We start from the raw sequence: 21858 nt of genomic DNA on the forward strand, positions 1-21858 counted from the left end.
GCCCAGCTAATTTTTTGTAGTTTTAGTAGAGACGGGGTTTCACCATGTTGACCAGGATGGTCTCGATCTCTTGACCTCGTGATCCACCCGCCTCGGCCTCCCAAAGTGCTGGAATTACAGGCTTGAGCCACCGTGCCCGGCAACCATATGCCATTTTCTAAAACAAAACTCTGTCTATAGCATTCTCTTCCTTAAAATCCTTTCATGGCTTTCATCACCTACAATAGAGTTACAAGCATGACTAAGGCGATGCTTTTTTATTTGGCCCCTGCTGATTTCTCCTTTCTCTATTTGCAATTTATACCCTGTTAATGACAAAATTGTTCCCATTTCCTGCACTCACACAAGGTCTTCTATTTTGTGGCTTTTTAAGACTTTGGCTGAAGCCTTGGAATGACCTCCTCATCTTTCTACACCTGCTCTTACTCATCATTTAAGACCCAAGTCAGACACCCTCTCCCACAGGAAGCCTCCTATAAAACCATGGTTGGGCTCAATGCCTATCATCTATATTTTCTGAGCAATTGCCATGCTCTATTTGTTTTTTTATTTTTATGCAACTATTTCCCTCATTTGATTTGGACCTCCTCAAGGGCAGGAATCACGTCTTGCTCATTTTTTTTCCCTGCGATAAATACTTTAGTGTGTGGAAATGATTCCAGGGTCTGAAAATGATAACTATTTGTTGAAATAAGTTGAATTTAAATTATTACCAATAATATTGGTTTTTTTCTGCTATACGAATATCTTGATGTAATCAAGTAAAAGATGTACATTGAACATGTACATTATTGTCTCTAATAATCCCCTTAGGAAAAAAAGTAACCTTTCTTTCCAAAGTAATAAGCATGGTAGACACCCTCCAGAAACTTTAACTTCAGCCAAGTTCTTCTGGACCACACCAATTACTTTTAATGTCAGAAGGATGTAATTGATTTTATCCCATGTGCTTACTCAGAGTCTAGTGTAGGAGGTATATTACAAATATTTTTATTTAATAGTTTAATGTTTTGTTATTGGGACTATCATAGATATTATTGAATGGTTTGAATGGCAGAATATTTTATAACAGGTATTACATTTTATTCTCCAAATAAAATTACAGTTTTACATGGAGAAATATGAATCATTAAATTCTTACTCCTAACCCAAATAATGAAATGTTGCTAATAATTTACGTGACACATTTTATGCTATGGTTTTGAAATACACTTTTGGATATGCTTTTTTCAGCAGTAGTAGAAACTGAAGGTGGAATTTATCTAATCCATCTGATTCATTTATAGAGAAGAATATTGAGGCCCCAAGAAATTCGTTATCTCATAACACATAATTGGTTAGTGCCCAAACTGGACATAGGACTCAGGTTGGGTTTCCTTATCATACAGTACTGCCTCTTTGTTGTTTAATAATATACTCTATGCATTTGGCCCAAGCCTGAGCCTGCACTCACACAAACACATGCACACACATACACAGCCTACTACATGCAGTGATTAAATAATAGAATTCTTTCATTGTCATTCCTGCTTGGACCACTGAGTAATATAAAAGGCTCAACTCTAAAATTAACTGAATCACTAAGAAGTGGTTACACAATGTTCTCCGCTTTGCAGTTTCATTTCAGATTCTATGCAGGTATATGTAACACAATGAAAATATGAAAAGGGATATTTAATCCATAGCATACATGAAATAAAACTCTTGGAGGAACAGTAAAATTCTAAAATACAAATATTAGTCACAAATATTTCAAATAGAATTAAGGGGTAAATAGGCTACTAGCCCATTAGTTGTAAAATAATGTTATATTTAGATGTTGGGTATAATTTCTAGAGCATTATATATACACAGTATCCAATTCTGGTAATGAGACTCAGGTGATAGTGTTTACCTTTAGCTCCATGTATAATGCAGTAATAAGAAACTTGTAGTATTCTTTATTCTGAATCTGATTTCTGAAACTAGCCTTTATCACTTTTTGCAAGACTGAAATCTGAGAGTATATATTTAGAATAAGGAAATGGGTCAAAGCCAACTGTTCCACTTATACTTAAGATGCCAGAAATCACTCATGAGTTTGTATCATTCAATAGAGAAGAGAATTACTTTATGACACATTACTGGAAACTACCTCAGCTTTACTAAATACTTTTTTTTAAAGGTAAGAGTATTATCTCTTATCCATGTTTTAAAGTTTATAGTTGAATGACATGCAGATTGTTGCCATATACTTCTAAAAGGCTAGTCTTACATTGTCTCCCTCATTTAATTGCAAACTTTTGATGACCGGGAACGTATTCATTTGCCTCCATTCTTAACATTTTAGTACATAGCCTGACACAAATATTTATTAACTATTTGAATTTTATCAAATATGTACATGTGTGTATATAATATAGGCATACGTGTATATATAAGTATATACATATATACATTAGGTAAATATGCATATGTATGTGCATGTGTATAAATGTGTGTATGTATGTATAAATGTGCATGTGTGCATATACACATATATTAAATACACAAGACTAAATGCCTTTAATCTTGGGAGGAAAGTCCTGGGAGGAAAAACATCCACATAAATGCAGTCTTCTCACTGTCTCACTGTTTTAGGGTCATCATCCCACACACAGCCTTATTCTGTCACGGCAGTCTTCCTTTATTGTAGTGCAAATGGAGGGAGACCTGCCTCCCACAGCAACAGCCCCACCAACCTCCTAGGAAAAGGAAGACAAATTTTTCCTACACCTACAGGAAGAGGATTTAACTTCTTAAATTTTATTGTGCCTGATTTTTAGCTTATGGGTCAGATAACTCAGCAAAATGAAAGCCATTTTTGTCATACCCATACCTATTGAAATTCTATTACTTAAGCATATTTCATCACCCTCAAACAAACTACTCTTCTACACATCCCAAAACAGAACACGGTAATTTCTTCAGTTAAACATAGTTTCTAAACATAACCCTTTTAAGCAATTATATTTTAAGTAAGCAAGTGGACTTTGACCAGTTTTATGAATTCTGGGGTTTGTTTTTCAAACTGATCTTAGTGGGTTATGGAATATATAGAATCATTTGAATCAGAATTTGATAGAATGGGTAGAGTTCTGAAAATCTTCAGAATTTGTTTCAAATCCTACTTTTACCATTCATCTAAATATCACAATTTTGACAGCCACCTTTGTCTCTTGCTGCCAACCCCACCCTGCATCTCCCAGGAACCATGACAATAGTCAGGAAGTAATTCACTTACATTTATTGAGTACTCATTGTGTGAAAGGAATGTTACTGGGAATTTCACAGGAAACAGCCCATATGACCCTCACCATTGAAGAGGTCTCTTATAGCAGTGCTAAAAGATGAATATATTTGTAAAATACACACTTCACTGACAGGATGAATACATGTAAACATGCCCAAAACACCTATATGTATGGTGATTTAACTAATAGTGATAATCAGTGTTTGGGTGTCTATAATTAGGATAAATAATTTTGCAAGACTATGTAAAGAATTGAATATTTAAAAAGGGGTAATCAAATTAGAGATAGAATGAGTTACAGAAAAGGATATTATAATATACAATTGCTATAATACATAGAAAATTATCTTACTCATTTATTTTTACCATATTCTGTCACTTGTTTTTGCAGTTGAACAAGAAAGAACTGTAGAAACTATTGCAAACCCGTTTAATAGATAAGTAACAGCAATCAGAGAAAACCCTTTAAAGTAAATTAAATGCCATCTTGGTTTTATTAGAAATAAACTTGGTGCCACAAAAGAAATAGCACTTGAATATAAATTTTCTCAGCAAGGCAATTTACTTTTATGGAAGTGTGTGTCTCATGGATGGAGCAGTGGTGAGAGCACTCCTGAACAAGGGAGGTGTGTCTTATCCCTGAGGCAGGTAGCCTGTACTGCTGTGTCGTTCCCCCATTGGCTAGGGTTGGACTGCACAGTCTAGGCTAATTCTGATTGTCTATTTTAAAGAGAGCAGAGGTATGGGCCAGGGTGGTGAGGAGAGCAGTTTCTAATTACAGAACAGGTGACTAAAGGTGACTCAGGTCAGAGCAGGTGACTAGGGGTGACTCAGGACCAAGGAGGTGACCAGGGGTGATTCAGAACAGAGCAGGTGACTAGGATAATTCAGGCCTCTAAATATGTGGGTTAGGAGGGGGATGTGCTAGGGGACGTGCAGTTTTGGCGAGAGGAATAGGTGCAGGTAACCAGTGGAACAGATGTGAACTACTGATTAGAGCTGGCAGGAAGCTTCTTTACTGAAACTAGGGACAAGGAGAGGAAGAGAATGAGGAAGTTAAATTTTAAATGGAGAACAAAGAACACAGAAACTGAACATAGTGGCATATTGATTCTTTGAAGAGAAACTTGGTTGGAACTCACTGTATTTAACAGTTTCTACAATAAACTAAACTTTTAAAAATTCACCAAAGGAAAATTGGCTTATTTTACTTTCTTTCTTAATGCTCTTAAAGTATGTCTTTATTGTAGAGATATTAACATTTAAATAAATCAGAACAGGAAGAATGCCATAGAGTCAGTCATGTTATTTTTATTAAATTATTCTGAAATTGCATGAGGGAAAGGAAATATGATCTAGCTGCTGGGGTTACAAATAGCCCGTCACTGTTAGATAGCTGAAGTGCCACATCCTGCATCTTGTTAAATGTAACTCAGTCATCTCTATTTCTAAAAGAAGGGTCTTTATTTTCATCCTGGCACTCTAGTTTTAAAGTAGACTGAGCCTAAGTTTATTTAAAGCTAAAACATTATTATTCCTATAAAATAACTAGTGACATTCAAACCACTTTCTGATAGACTTGATTTAGTAAGAGACTAAGGGCTTTACACATTTATTGAATTCACATTTGAAAATGCTGTTGAATACATTTGAAACAGTATTTTTGAGGGACTACAGTAGGAATAAACTTTCAAAATTCTGGATCATGTTATAAAACATGATTCTTTAAAGTCTACTGAATGTATCATACTACTTAGCGCTAATAAATCTAGGAATTTTGTCATGGATGGATGCTTATGAATAGAAATTATAATTATATTCAGATTGTGGCAATTATATTTTTATGCTTTATACTGTTTCTAGACTTCTGGAAAGTATGAAAAAATAAATATTGGACATGAATTATTTTGTAAATTTAGATATCTGTAAGAGTTCATCTTATGAATTTAAATGACTTTTTTGTGGGTGTCCATTTGCAGATCTGAGAAACTGTTAAAAGATAGTTGCATAACTGTAATAATTGTCATGTTTTTGCCAAGATATTTTAACAATGACACCAAAGGCAAAGAGAGAATGTTCCTGTTGAAACTATTATAGTAAAAATTCCACCAGAATGGAAAATTAACTTATTTACCAGCCAATCACGATTCCCTAGTGTTCTGAAAACAGCATGAAACAAAACTTGTTGAATAGTTAAAATAGTAAAGAGTGCCATTGACCTATGAGATGGAATTACTTGAAATATAAATAGTAGCAGGAGATATTCCCATAATAATTGTACAGGTGTTTCACCTGTTGACCCTAACGTCTCTGCTTCCTAAAGTTAACTATGACACTTATCTGGGAAAATAATTTGCTCTGAAACATAAATACTCAATAACTCATGAAGTTTGTGACTTAGGTTATTAAAACTCACTCACATGTTGAGGATTTAGTTCTAGTAATGGGTCTTCTAATAATTTAAGGTTTGATTTACCATAAAAGATACCATTCTTTTTGTGCAAGCCATGAAAGATGGAGGATCTCAAATGCACATCTGGCCAAGTGAGTCACCAGCAATTTGTGAAGTGGTGAAATGTTGCTCTCCTTCAATTTGCAGCTGCTTGGAGTTATGGGGCTGATTAGCAAAGTCAGCCTCATACTTGTTAGTCTAAGTCATGGTTTCTCTGCTTACTACTGCCCTCTTTAATCTTCACATTTTAATTTAGATTATCTGATTCTTCATGGTCAAACCTACTGCATCTAATATGTAAATATAGCACATCTAAAATCTAGCATGTAATACTTAAAGGGCAACTTTTCAAACCATAAAATTAATAACAGCTTAGATCCTCCTCTCTTTTGTTTAGCCTTTGTGGTACCTATGGCAGGTGATTCTCAAGAAGTTGCCTCCTTTTTCTCCTAAACAGCATTTCAGAATCACTAATGTTTCTCCCCAGTATCAACATGGTATCCTTATGCCCATGTTCAATTCTGATGCCCAGAGGCTTACCCAAACTCTGTGACTGCAAAGTCTGTCTCCACAGTGTCAGGAAGCGTGGGACCCTGGATGTCCTTGTATTTGGCAATAACAAATATATCTCATTTGCTAACCATGATGGGAGAAGGGGATGATCAACTGCATTCCAGACAAACTGAAATTTATATTATATTGCTACAAATTATGATCTTGTGACTTAAATCCAGATGTTCTGTCTTATATGGTACATGAATTTTCACAATTGGGCTTTATTTCCTGAGAGTTTCATAACTATCATTCTTAATTATTTAAATTAAAAAAATAGAACATTACCATCTGGAAACACTACACATTTAGAAACATTGTAGAATATTCATTTTGATTATCAATATGAGTAACATACTTTGATAGTTCACTGGCGAGGAGGAGTCTTTAATCTCAAGAGATATGTAATTGTATAAAAGTTAACAATAAAACTTTCTATGCTTTGACGGAGAAAATAAACTTATTTTTTTGTGAACTATAATATGGTTATTTTAGCAGCATGTTAGAATTCTTTCTAATGCCATGGTCTACACTCTAATACATGCTTAACATAAAAGCATTAACAACTAGTGCAATTACATCAACAAAGAGCTGGGTGCCATGGCTCATGCCTATAATCCCAGCACTTTCAGAGGTCAGGGCAGTTGGATCACTTGAGGGCAGTAGTTTGAGACCAGCCTGCCTAACACGGTGAAGCCCCGTCTCTACTAAAAATAGAAAAATTAACTGGGCTTGGTGGTGCATTCCTATAAGACCTGCAACTTGAGAGGCTGAGGCAGGAAAATCACCTGAACCTGGGAAGTGGAGGTTACAGTGAGTGAAGATCACATCATTGCATTCCAGCCAAGGCAACAAGAGCAAAACTCTGTCTTGGAAAAAAATATATATTATTACTACAAAGAGGTAATTTCCACAAACTGTTAAAACTGGGAGATTTCTGGACACAGTATTTTAGCTATCGAATATACATTTCCCCTGACTAATTTCCATTAATTAATAGGTTAGGCGTTACTCTGTGCCAAATTTTATGTGGAGCATTAAAAATAAAATAATAAGAAAAAATAGTTTCTCTTCCCTTTGCTATTAGAGTCCACTGAGGAAGTGTATTATGATATAAAGTAATAAGAACTGTAATAGATAAATGCACCCAACACCATAGAACCGTAGGAAGAAGGAGCTCCTAGAATAATTGGAAAATATTGTGTTGTTTCATGCAAGGCTTTTTCAAAAATATATAAAATAATCCTATATACTGAGTCCTTAATGTAAAATCTTATATCCTGAGTCCCTAATGCAAACTATAGGCAGATTAGTTTTAGGGGAATACAATGGCCCTTAATCATGAGTAATCCAACAAAATATGTAGACAGTCTGTCATCAGCTTGAGTCTTCAGGAAGAATAGAGAAGTTACTAGAAGGCATGAAAAACAACACAGGAATTGATGAAAAGAATATAACAGTATAGATGTATTAAAAAATTAAGCACATTATGCCAAAATAGATACAGAAAGATATATATTTGGTTTATATGACTTGGGGCAGGAAAAACACAGATAAATTGGCGTTAAGACACTCATGACTAGGAGTATACATCTCTGTCCTCAAAAAAATAAAAAATAAAAACAAACAAAAAAAAACCTCTGATTAGTTTTGTAAGTCACAAAGACTGGCACCTAAACATAGCTCAAAATTTTGTTGAATGAATGGATAAATATACAGGAAACAATGCAAGATATGTGATAAGTAAAATGTTTTCAATGGTTACCGGTTTTGAAAGTAGAGAAAGAGTATATTTAAAATTACGACTCTGGAAATAAATTAAGCTCACTGGATTGCACACTATAACAAATACCTGCCAAGTCATGTCAATAGCCCAAGAAACAGACTACCACATTAACTCCGTTTGTTCAATTTTAGTTTTCTTATTTCCATAAGTGTTTGCAGTTTTGACTTAACAGAACAGAAAGAGGCTTCACAGCATCATTAAATGTGCAGTGAATATTTAATAGATAAAATTAGACGACCAAAATATCAGATTATTATTATTTTTTAAATTTACAATAAAATTGGATGTATTAACTGTGTAGGACATATTGTTTTAAAGCATGTATACAATGTGGAATGACTAAATGTAGCTAATTAGCATATGCATTTCCTCCCATAGTTATCACTTTTGTGGTGAGAATACTTTACATTCACTCTCTTAGCATTTTTTTTAGAATTCAATACATTGCTAACTATAGTTGCCATGTAGAGCAATTCTATTAAACATATCAAATGCCATTTCAACAAAGTTACACAATGAGAACTACACTCGTTTGAAATCGTAGGTTCAAAAAATAAGTTAATTTATTTTCCTCATGTATGACCACACATTATGGCAGTTCACTGATAAAACTTTAGTAGAGATGGTAAAGTGTATGTGAGAACAGAATTGGATTGGGCGAACATCGTTTCTGTCTCAAAAGGAATATTATAAAATTCAACTCGATATTTGAGGATCTTTAAAGTGCTTTAAGTCACCAAAGTTATGTATCAACATTAAAAAATCAACTAGGAGAATACTCACATTGTCACTCAAGTCCTCAAGTCAAAACTTTTTCAACTTGAATCTGTAATGTAAGAGGATTCAAAGTTAGACATATTGGATGCTATTTCTGTTCTCCTGATACAACGGAGAAAGGAAAATGAATTTATGTTGATTGACTTTCAAAGAGATTAGTTCTATCAATATGCTCTGAGAAAAAAATGGGATTTTTAAAAACTTATTGTCAATAATAAAAACATTGATAACTAATAAACAAGGCATTTTCTAATCTCCTCCATAAGGTGACAGCTGCTTTTGTAGCCAAGGCAGTGAAATTAAACCTGGAATATAATGCTACTCCACACATTGGGGGGTGGGGAAAGAAGCATAAACTGGATCAAATGATGTTTTACACTTGAGACAATATGGAATAAGAAAGAATAATTGAAGTCAGTTTTTTTCTAACTATTGCAACTTGGAGAAATATGTGCCCTTAAAAAGCAGAATGCACTGTAGATTGTGAATCACTGTTTGCCAAACAGTTGGTTTTGCCATTATAATAAACCCTTTTAAGGAGCTTTAATTCTAGGTTTCAGCCTTTCTGTTCTTTATCCTTATCAGTTTCAAAAACATTTAAAACAAAGAAAAAAGGCCTCTTCTGAGGCTATAGAGATTGTAATAAACTTAAATCTGAGGTGCAACATTCTTTTTCCATGGGTAACAAAGGAGAACTCAATGCATCTGCTTTACGTGACTCAGATGTAAAGTAATCCTTTAAACAATATTGCTTAGTCTCTTCACTTTGTTTATTTAGTGTAGATCTACTTATTTATTCAGTGAAAGAGTGTGTGATACGCCTTTACTGAAAGCAAATAACTAATAACTTAATAGCCTGAAACACTCGATAGCCAACCTGCTCATTTCATTTGTATTCCACAGATGCCTCATTTTTTCCTCCTCACTGCCTAGCCTGTACTGATCAGTATTAACAATGGGATTTTTGTCTCACTTGAAAACTTTCTTGTTCCATTTGAGTTGAGGTGCAAGAGCGAAATAAAAAAAAAAAAAAAAAAAAAAAAAACCCAGGTATTTTCAGCGTTTCACTGCTTTTAATATTTTAGTATTCAGGAATACAGCATTCATTCCTCAGATAATCTCATGAAGAAGCTGTAGTGATGATAAGACCCTTATGCACATAGAAAAGAGAAAATGCCACTTTAAAACATTCTGAAATGTTAAAAATGTGTTGGATTTAAGAATACAAAAGAAAAGAGACCATAGAAGTGATAAATCATTCCTATAACTGGATTTTAGCTATATTTGGCAAGTGGGATACTAAGCATAACTTATGAAATTTTATGCATCGCTCCTCTTGTCACTCTCTTTCATCCCCCACTCAAACTTACTAACCTAATAAAATTCACCTACGGGCTCCATTACTCATACTCTCAAGGAAAGGACAGTTTACCACTAGAAGACTTTCCCTGTAATTTCTAATAACCTAAGTTGTCTAGATTTTTCTTCAGATCTCTGGCCATGATTAATGAATATTTGATCAGTTCTTGTCTCCTTCTGTATTGTTTTAATATTAAGACTAATTACATCAATTCATTTGAAAAATGGGATATTTTTATGTTCTGAGTTCTATTTACCCTAATATTGTAAGAGAAAACAGGACAACACAAAATTTGTTTTTGTTTTGTTTTGTTTTTTTCAAACTCTTACAAATTCTGTCCAGAGGAGAGAAGAGCTTTTTTTACTGAAATCACCATTCATGATGAGGGCGGGTGGTGGGGGGGCGGAGGGTAAGAGAGTCAAAGAGAGACGGAAAAGTTAATGCTTCCCTAGGGATTTAATTCTCTTTGCATTTTATCAATTCCTTCTCTCAATTTATGCTTTCTCATGTTGCTTATACTGAAAGCATTCATAAGGGTCAGACTATGAAAAGTTTAACTCAATTTCTTAAACATTGCTTTTAACCTGCCACCCCGTTTCCAGCAACAACTACAATAGTTCCTAAATCACTATCATTTCTGGCTAGAATGAATAATACATCAACTATTTAGTTTTTCCAATTAATAGAGTGTCTTCTGATCTTCTAAAGAATTTTTTCACCCACACAATTCTTTTATAGAAAAAAAAGGCTCAAGTTTCTTGTACTAGAAAAACCCTCATTAAAAATGAATTTCCAACATTGGAAGTCAGAGCAAGGGCAAATGTTTGACTATGACATTTGCTGAAATTCTGTTGATTGTAAGCCTTTCTCAAATACTAGTGAAGCATCCTTGGAAGGAAAAAAAAACGGAAATAACAGATGTTGAGTGAAAAATAATATGTTTTTTACATGACTCAATTGAAAAACACCTTGCCAAGAGTACTAAAATTTGTGTTTTTAGTACTGGTTTCCTCTTTGGTGTTATTTCTTAGAAGAACAGGTTAACTAACTCATTTAAAAATTCCTAAGTTAGTAATTTCCTTTAAAGACGTTATCTTTTTCTGAGGGTGGCACACACTTTTGGGGAGTTTCTGTATCTGATCACAATAAAATGGGCATGGAAGGTGAATTGCAGAAATAGGTGAGATTATTTAATCAAGTGCAACATAACTGCATGTACATTTTATTCACTAAATCTTTGAAATACATCTAAAACACAGTTTTTCCTTATATTCTTTTATGCACAAATACAGGGAGCATTTCTACCTACTACTCACAGAGAGATTCAGGGTATGTATAACCTAGGAAAGTACTCAGACTGCTATCTCACAAATTAAGAAACAATACTGCTCTTAAATTATGATGTTTATTACTATCTAGATTTGTTTCAATAATAGCAAAACATAAAGAGTGAACATTTTAAAATTATACACATTGGTTTCATCCAATACATGGAAAGATTAAAAAATACATAGCCAATGTGTAAATACTTTAATAGTATCTTCTAAGACTACAGAGGTCTTTTCTGAAAAACAAGTTAACTAACCTGTTGTGAAGTAGGAAGTATTGTTCCTCTAGAAAATTAAGCACACCATCCAGAAAGTTGCCACTGTCAAAAATTTTAGTACTCTTTCTCAATACAGAGTGAGGTAAGGTTAAAAACTACTGATTTATTTGACAGAGAAGTATACAACAGCATGATCATCCTATTAAGCACCTGCTCAAATTTAATTCCATGGCAGGAGTTAATCATATTTGAAAACTTGAATTGTTAGAACACACTAGAAACTCAGTTACAAATAGAGTTAAATATAGTACATGATGTAAATTATGGGTTAGAAAAGTAATTGAAAATAGGCTGCTTTGGGGAAGAAATAAATAAGAATATTTCACTTATACCTTAAATAAAATTCAATGTTAAAAGGCCAATATAAGGCCGAGCACAGTGGCTTACTCCTGAAATTCCAGCACTTTGGGTGGCCAAGGCAGGTGGATCACCTGAGTTCAGGAGTTTAAGACCAACCTGGCCAGTCTGGCAACATGGTGAAACCATGCCTGTACTAAAAATACAAAAAATTAGCCAGGCGTGGTGGCAAGTGTCTGTAATTCCAGCTACTCAGGAGGCTGAGGCAGAAGAATCACTTGAACCCAGGAGGTGGACGTTGCCATGAGCCAAGATCATGCCACTGCACTCCACCCTGGGCAACAAGAGTGAAACTCCATCTCCAAACAAAACAAAAGGCCAATATAATACTTGTGGCTTTTGAAAAGTAATAAATGATACAGTAAAATAAATGATTATTATGTCAAATACCGCAGGTTTTCTCATTTCAGAATTTAGGCCACAGATTCTCAGAGTAAGGAGTAATCTTTGGAGGAGTGGATTAAAATCTGCATTTCGAACATGCAGCCAGATTCCCATAGATTCTGATACCTCCCATCCAGGTCCACCCATACCTTGCTTCCACTTTAGTTGAGAAATAAGTTGAAACTTGATTATCCCCAGGTGTTTGGGGATATTAAAAAATAGTTAAATACCATTTTATTTAACTCTGACCAAAGTCAAATGAGAAGGCAATAGAAAGAAAATATTCGGAATGCTTTTGTAAGTATTTGTCAGGCATTTTACTTTCTTCTTTCATTTTTTATTTAACATTTGGATTATCTATGTGTGACCAGACATTTCTGCTATTTTATAATTTAATCAGTCTAGGACAGTTAGTTTGCCTGAAGAATTTACTATGTTCACATTTTTTTAAATAAAAAATCTGCAGAAAAGCAAATGTAAGTGCAAACCTATGAAACTTTTAAATATCTGGAAAAACACAAAATCGTAAGTAATTTGAGGGTAAGAAAAATATCAAATATAAATAAGCATATCACAGTTTAGAAAAAATAGTTTGTGTATGGGGGTATCTGTGCTACCAACTTTCATGCATCAACATTAATTTATTTGTTTTATGAAATGAAATAACTGTGTCCTGATTTTGTGGTTCAAAATCTAGACTGAATGTCTTTCTTCCCTACTGGAGCCAATTTTGACCCTCTTTTATTGAAATTGACTTACAGCCTTTTATTTTACCTGGAACACATCAAAATGTCTTAGGATTAGATGTGACACAGGTGAAATGGACACTCTTAAAAGATTATCCTGTTTAGTTTTGACAAAATAAACTTGCTCTTCTATTCTAGAAAACAAAACTAAAGTAAAAATATGAATATATTTTAAGACATGTAAAATATATACTAATGAAAATGGTAAAACTATTTAAAGTATTTAAGCTAATTATATGTGAGATTTCAATAGGATAATTCATTAGTCCATTCTTTGAAATAATCCCAAAGCGACATGAATTCCTCTGCAGAATAAATGTCTATGGAGAGTAATCCATGGAAGACAGACAAGCCTCTTGTCATTTGTAACCTTAATCCATTGCCTAGAGCGTGAAAAGTGCCCAGGATAACAAGTGTGGGAATCAGTAAAATCAACATTATTTTAGGATTTTATTTTCTTAACAATACTGGCTGATCAATAGGCTTGCGGAAACTGACAAATACAATAAGATCTGTTTGATGAATCAATCTAGTGAAGTAGAGGCAGAATTCCTCCTCCCTTTTCCCCATTCTCTCCTCTTTAAATCCTCCTGGTCCTCTTCCTCCTTCTCCACCTACATTCACACAAGTCACACGTCCAAAGGCGAGAGAGAGAGGGCGCTGTGCTTTCTCTACTGGTATACAGTAGAGACATTAAGTAATGAAAGTTGTAGTGACAATGCTTAGATAATTTTCTTAAGAATACTAAGCCACTTTCAGTAGGTGTTTATATTTTTAATTGTGAGACCCACACTCTCCTTTCAGCCAAGAAGTTTCCATACTATTGAAGCTGAGTGTCTGGATTCCTAGCGCTGTACTGTATCTGGAGGTGGGGGTGGGGAGTGGCGGTAGGAGGGGTAGGGCAGAAAGAGTTGGGGAATAAAGAAGAGAAAGTTCTGTCCTGTTAACTTTTTTATACATCTCTAAAGATTCTTGTAAAAACATCATCTTTGAGAAAAACTGAATGAAAAATAAGAAAATTGAGAGGCCACAGACAACATACTTGTTTAGGAAGGAACTAATGGTGTTCCTATGACTGCCTGAATATATGCCTGTGTGTCCCACAGAAAATTTAGTAACCCTTCAGCAGCTCATGAAGACACAGAAATATTCTTTTTATGTTACTCTTTGACACTCAGCAGGGACTTTTGTGAACTTTGTCATCTTCCGCTGCCCTTTAAACCAAAACTAGGGAAGTGGCTTTAATTAATGAGATGTGATGCATTAACAATGTTAGCCAGAGCATTCCAGAAGCTGGAAAACTATAGATGTTTTTAAATTCTGAGTATCCTTTTGAGAATCCCCTGTTGTAATTTATAAGTCTCAGAGGACCTATATTTGTCTTGAACTGATTGTTGGAATGGGCTTTACTAGGAATTTCTTCCCTGAAATTGCAGTGGGACAGAGGAAGGGGGTGGCTGAGCCCAGGGGGTTAGTTGGGAGGAGGGAATGATCTCAAACAAGGCTTTAAAACCTTCAGTGGTTAAAGTTGTATTGATGAGGATATATAGACACACAGGCACACACACATATAATGCACAAGTTCAGCAGGATTGCATAATGAACAAGAATTGTAAATTTTGTAGGTAGCGGAATTCAGATTTTTAAAAATCAAAATTGCACCCAAAAATGGCTATGAAACAACGCTTGCCTTGGGAAGTAAATTTATAGCTACATGCCTTTCACAGGCACGCCGGAGGGTTCTGCTCCCGGCTCGGCTCTAATCTCTACGAGATGTTTTTTGCATGTGTTGTGTGACAGGAGGGAAGGGGAGTGGGTTGAGCTCGCCTGTTCTCCCATTGTCAGCCAGTCTAGTGAGTGTTGGGGAAACCTGTCTGTGGGATCTTGTGTCATCTCCCCCTACGTGCGTGCAGGAAAACTCCGCGCTGCTCACGGCTTCTCTCTTTCTCTCTCTCTCTCTTTCTCTCTCTCTCTCTCTCTCTCTCTCTCTGTCTGTTTCCCTTTCATTCTGCTTCCCCGGAGCCGAATGAAGCAGGGAGCAGGATTAGAGTCCGCCACCAGCTATCAGAGGAGCTTAGATAAAAGGAACTGGTTCTTAAGCACCACTGCAGCAGACCTTGTTAATTTTTTTTTTTTTTTTCTTTCCACACAACAGTTGTGCCTCATTATCCAGTGCCTGGCTCGGATTTTTTTTTTTTTTTTTTTTTTTTTTTGGAGGGTTTGAAGTTTCTGTGCTTCAGTGACTGTTACAGAAGAAGAGGTGTTAGTGTTGCCATGAGGTCTTGATTGTCTGCATTTATGAATGAAACTGACCTAAATCACCTGTTACCTCCAGTTTCCAGATTGTTTGAACTTCTCTGGCCGCACAATACAGGAACGAAGACTAAAGCAGCAAAGGGACCTACAGCGTCTGCAGCATGGGCTGGTTAACTAGGATTGTCTGTCTTTTCTGGGGAGTATTACTTGCAGCAAGAGCAAACTATCAAAATGGGAAGAACAATGTGCCAAGGCTGAAATTATCCTACAAAGGTAAACCTTATTTTTCTTTTATTTGGTTAGCTTTGTAATAACAGCCCCCCCCCTTTCATTCCTTGAACTCCCTCCCAACCCCAAATCATCAAACCTTTAGTTTAACCTGGAAAACCTATGTGATTATGTGTCTCTTTCTGAGATGTTTTAAACCCTTTTGTAAAAAGCATGTCTTCTGTTTGATATATGACAATTTAAATGCAAACAAAGAACATTTAATCACATTTGCTGAAAAGAGCTGCATGCCTAGTACACGCTGATCTGTATATCTTAGTATCGTATCTTATGCCTGTTAATTTTTCTGACTTTACTTCTATTGAAATATTTTCTAAAAAATACAAATGGAAAAATGGTCTCTTTGTAGATGTGCATGCCTTACCTATAATAATTACTATGATGAATTGTGTCTTCTTAGTTTTAGACATGAAATGGTTAATCGTCATCATGAATATTCAGTTTGTTCAAATCTGACAATCAGATGCTTAACATAAGCAGTAGATCATGGTTTGCCAAGAGAGCATAAACTGGATGGAACAGACTAGTTTTTCCACAGTGTGTTATGATGGTACAAAAGACTGTGTATTTGGCTAATTTGTGTAAATTTGAAGTCTTTGAAATATTATGTTATTTAATTCTATATGTGCTTGAGTGAGAATTGCAGACACATTACTCTCTGCTTGCATAGGTAGTTGTGTAAACTTCTCTTAAAAAGTATAAATTTAAGAGAGAATAAAGAGCTTTATCGCTAGTACTTTATTTGGTTACAATTTAATGTATGTGCTTATTTTTTAATGAGGATTTTTTATAAGATATTTTTTCTACATTTGCTTAGATAGATCTTATTGATAGATGGTATATAAACTCATGCTAAAGTAGATCCCACAGTGATATACATAAATTTGTGGCAGAAAATATTTCTATATCCCAGGTATTATTAAAATGGAATTGAAGATTAAACTGCTCTAACTCAAGTAGTTTTACTCCCTAAGGTGTTGATTTCTTATGATTCTCAGATTTCTGAAATTGGGGGTGGAGCAGGAGAAGCTCTAATTAAGCTTATTTTTTAGCTTATAAGTTAAAAGAAAAATTATTAAATGCATTTGTAGAGATGTCTGTCTACTGTAAATTGCTCTTATGCCAGAAAACATATTTTTTAATTCGCAAATGATGGGGAACATCTCTTTCTGAATGTCCTAGTGTGAATGAGGATTTCAAATAAGAAAGAGATGTAATTTTCACACTTTGAATTAGAAAATTAAACACCTATTAATGTGTTTATTTGAATTTAGTTCTCATTAGAGAAAATTCATTGATTTAGAATATCTAGTTATTTTTTGTTATAATGTTTTCCTGGTATCAATTTGGGAATAGATTTAAACATCAGCAAACAGAAGTGTAATTGTATTTATGTAATTTTTTTTAAAAAAACCATATAACATTCATTATTTAATTAATTTAGTGTCTTTAAATTATTTCCATAGTATATGATATTATGGTATCTATGCTTTTATCAGTTTTGCTTTCTATTTTCACTCCTTGACAAGGTGACAGCAAATAAATCTAAGTTGATTGTCCACATTATCCAAGTTTATGTTCCCTATGAGTAAGTTTTACATGCAACTTTAGTTCTCAAAGATGTGACTGGCTATTTGTAATATTTTTAGTTTAACAAGGTTAAAATCATGAAATATATTTTAAAAATCTACTAAGTGCTAAATACATTTTAAAATAAAATAAAAATAGGGAATAATGCTTCTTTATTTTGCAAGAATTTTATTTCCATGGTAATAGATTACTCTCCATGATAGAGGAAGCACTTGTTCTTTCTGTACATTAAAAAGATGTCATTTAATTTGAGTATCCTTTGTTGTACACTTTAAACCTATCCAATGAAGCAAGCTGTATATATCAGCAAGGTGTATAGATTTGATACTGTCTTAACAAGCCTTTTTTAGTAGTGGCATGCATTAGAATTATTCTGTTCTCCTTTAAGTAAAAAACTGCTCTATAGCTACATAACAATTTCATTGATTTACCTAGAGCTTAATAATTTGGTAAAATAAACTTTGAAATGAACAACATCAAGAAGAATAAAAGGAGTGGGATGAGGAAAGTTTTTTCTGTTATTTTATTAATCTGTCATTACCTTTTGGTCTCTACATCTACGTTTGTTTGGCCAAAGCAAGTGTCTGGTAGCCAGTTGTCAGTACTTTGTTTCTAAGGTACAATAGAAATTTTTTTTTAAGCTACCTCTTGTTTCTCCTTAATTAGATGTCAAACACAGTTAAAACATCCACTGCATCGCCCTTAAAAATATTCCAGCATGATTCATGAAGAGTTAAATCCCTGCCAACCTTAATTTCCCATGGTCACTTGTTTTCAAAGATCCACCATTAACTCTCTCATTGCTCAGGTTGCCAAGATGAAGTTTCAGGCAATCACTGTGCTTACTTTCCACTTGTCATTTTTGCTTGGTAGGAGATGAAGGAGCCTTGATATGTTTAAAAAAAAAAAAAAGTAAAAACAGGAAGATAGCCTTTGTAGCGGCTATACATATCTAATAAGATACCTCTTTACTTTCTAGGGAAAAGGAATTGAATAGATGTGTTCAGGACCATCTGGAGAAGTGATAATATTAGAAAAATGGGGTATGCTGGCTTTTCCTCTGTACCAATCTGATTTAGAATCCTTATGGGGGAAGAAAATGTGAGAACTCTGTAAATCTCAGCAGTCACATAGAAATTATCCTTAAGAAACATTCACTCAGAAATACTTTTGTCTTCTTTAAATGTATGTAATAAGGCTAAATGGCAAAGTCCGTATTTGAAAAGGTGGTACATAAGTGTTTATTTCCTCTACAAAACTAGCGAAATTTCACTTTTCTCATGAAATACTAGAAAATCATATAATCTTCCATTTGGAATATGTGATACAATGAAGTCTTCAGAAAAACCTGCATGAATCACAAGAAAATAATTAGGGTTTGGGTTTTAAACAAATGACAAATGTTCCATCATTCAATGTAATGGGCTATTCCAGGACACTGTGTGCTTCAGTTTTGGTAGAAATCAAAGACACATGCAAGTCTCAATGTGGTGGTGATCCTGTGAATCCAAAGGTTAAATCAATGATTTTAACCTTAACTTCATAGGAAGGACTTAGTAAATAGCACTTTAAAAAGTGGTAGACATTCTGAAGGCTTTTTTCTATTTTCTAAAGTTTTTGTTTTTTCTCAGACTCAAGTTGTTATTGTAAGAACAAGATTATCAATTAAATCAAAATTCTCATATGTATCTTTGCGACAAGAAGATAATTTTATTTAGTTAAAATTTCTGAAGTAAGATTTGCAAAGGTTATTTACCTTTTGTTCAATAAGTTACAATTAGTTCAAAAATTAATATGAATAATGATTTTCTAATTAAACTTCTTGTCTTTCCTTTAAATTTTTCTTTACTTTCATCAGAGCAGTATTTGTGTGTGTGTGTGTGTCTGTATATACACCAGTACATTTATGTGTACACATAGGTATATACATACATACATTTCAATACATTGAAAATATAACTTTATTTTATAATTTTATAATTCAGAAAATAACTTCATTTATAATTGTGAAAATAACCTCAGCAATCTACAAGTTGTGAATCACAATATAATTCTTCACAAATAAAATTATTGATTTAAAATGATGTTGATATTTTAAATTATATATAGGTGTGTATATATATAAAATAATAAAGTGGGTGTTGTCTTTTGTATTCCGTGAAAAGTTTTCATGGATATCTTGAACATTCACATAATAGTAAAGGATAGAGTTAGTCTTACCCTAAAAATCTCCTCATAGCTGAAATGGAATGTTTCTAGGAAAGATATTTGGGGATTGGGGGGAAGACAAACCCACAGATTCACACACATACATGCATAGAGCAAAGAAGTTATCAATTATTTGCATGCCTTTTCTCAAATACTCACTGTATATTTGTTAGCAGAACTTTGGATGACCTTTTCTTCTCAAATTCTATTCACCTTATAAGTCATATTTTGATTCTGAAATCTTGAATTTAAAAACACTGAAAACTAGAACTTTTTATTCATCTATTCAACAAGTATACCCTGGCAAAATAATATAAAATGAACATAAAATAGGCACACATCTTTTGATTCAATGCTGATCAGCTCAGATGAGGGCTAGTGAAAGTCTCCAATTTGTGGATTCTCTGCTTAAAGCTGCCAACTAGATTAAGCTTTGAAAGAATTTATACAGTATAGACTTTAGCAATCAAGAAAGTAACTGAGACCACAAAACAAATTGATTTAAGCCTCTAACCCACCAGCTTTAATAATGATATTCCGTCCTTAACAGCTTAAATAAATATGAATACTAAATAGATATTTTTTCCAATTCCAGCTTTTCAGAATATTTTTTCTTCATATGAATGATTTTTAGAGGTCTACTGTCAGTGACATGAAATACATGGTTTGCTAAAATATTAGCAAACTAAACAGATATATTGATCTGTGATATCTAATTTTCCTTTATTTTCTGATTTTAATTATAGAAATCATATAATTTGTGGTCAATTATCCTTATAATCTGTAGTAAAGATTTAATGTCATTCAAGGATCTTTCAGGAATAAGTTTAATTAGAATCAATTACTATGACTGCATATGTTCCTAATAACAAAAATTAATGTTAAATTGTTGTTATGGAGGATATTATGCTTAATATGTATATATACTTTTATTGGACATTAAATTTTGTATCATTGTTTTCAGGTTTGTGCTTTAAGAAACGTGTATTTTAAAGTCATCATGAACTTTAAGTTGTCTCTAAGGAGTTGTGTGGTTTAACTTATCCCAACTTTTCTCATTTTAACTCCAGTGACACACCTTTGTATAATAGCTCCAAAAGTCAAAATACCGCACCTTCACAACTTTTGGAGAATTTCAAAATCTAAAGTCAGGATTATTCTGAATAATGTTTAACTTGAATTTTTACAGAATCTTCCGAAATAACCAATACTAACGTAAATTTTGAATTGATAATTATCCAACAACTTTTATTTACAAAGTCATGATAATACAGTTATATATTAATCAAATAAGATATTGCTCCTGTCAACCTTTATAAAAAAATAATATATGATAAATAATTCATTGCTGCCAAGTTATAGAGGTAAAATCTCCAAAACTGATGACAGTATTGAAATAACTTTTGCACATGTTAAGGGCTTATTTTAAAGACCAACAATTGTACCTTAGAACAAGTGTGAATCTTGGGATGGCTTTTACCCCTCATGATTTCTAAGGTGCTATATAAAGGAATTTACATGATTTGCAGTTCTATGCTTCTACTAATAGGTGGCACTAGCAATTTGTGACAGCTCTGTCATTAATTTGGGAATCAGTAGGCTACTAGGGTAAATATGCACAGAATAAGGTGTGCAGACAAATTTGGAAAAATTGGCATAATAGTCATGAAATTTAACATTCACAAAACAGAAGCATTAGTTAAAATGAAATTTGCTGAAGATATTGATGTGGTCTTTGTATGCATTTATTGGTACATTTTGATCCTGAAAAAGTAAATAGTTCTAAGTAAAAAGCAAATACATGTATTTTAACTTAAAGAAGACTTGATATGTGAAATTAATCTGTAAAATATAAAATAAAATAATTAATGAAACAATGGTACTAAACAATTAGAATGATGGAAGCAGAGATTCGTGTGCCTGTATAATATATTAAATATTATATATTATATGATGTATGCTTCCCAGGAATGAAGTAACCGGCCTGTGGCACATTATTACAACCATTTATAATTGGAGAGTAGCTAGATGAAGAGGTAAAATAATGTTAAGAAAATTACATGTGGTATGTTTTTAAAAGGATGACTCCTTTTAATTTGTAGGTTGTTTAACATTGTTATATTAATTAAACATATAGAAGAATCAATAAGTTCTGTCTGACACAAATTAGTATGAATGTCTCCAGCTACCAGCTCCTCTATTGCCAAGACATAAACATCAGTATA

The 21858-nt window shown here is 33.6% G+C and overlaps 1 protein-coding gene across 2 annotated transcripts in view; it reads left to right on the forward strand.

The window, feature by feature from the left end:
* Positions 1-21858, forward strand: part of SEMA3A (semaphorin 3A) — a 381041-nt gene that overhangs the window by 154914 nt on the left and 204269 nt on the right. Inside the window, exons 1-2 of one of the 2 annotated variants that reach the window (XM_037736535.1) lie at positions 15068-15144; positions 15627-15820. In XM_037736535.1, the coding sequence (XP_037592463.1) occupies positions 15709-15820 (112 nt within the window). In that variant the 5' untranslated portion in view covers positions 15068-15144; positions 15627-15708. Of the gene's footprint in view, positions 1-15067; positions 15145-15626; positions 15821-21858 lie in introns of those variants that run through there. The other variant, XM_037736534.1, reaches the window with a different exon arrangement.

Source organism: Cebus imitator, unplaced genomic scaffold (assembly GCF_001604975.1).
Source record: "Cebus imitator isolate Cc_AM_T3 unplaced genomic scaffold, Cebus_imitator-1.0 Scaffold26, whole genome shotgun sequence".
In the NCBI taxonomy this organism is placed as follows: Eukaryota; Metazoa; Chordata; class Mammalia; order Primates; family Cebidae; genus Cebus; species Cebus imitator.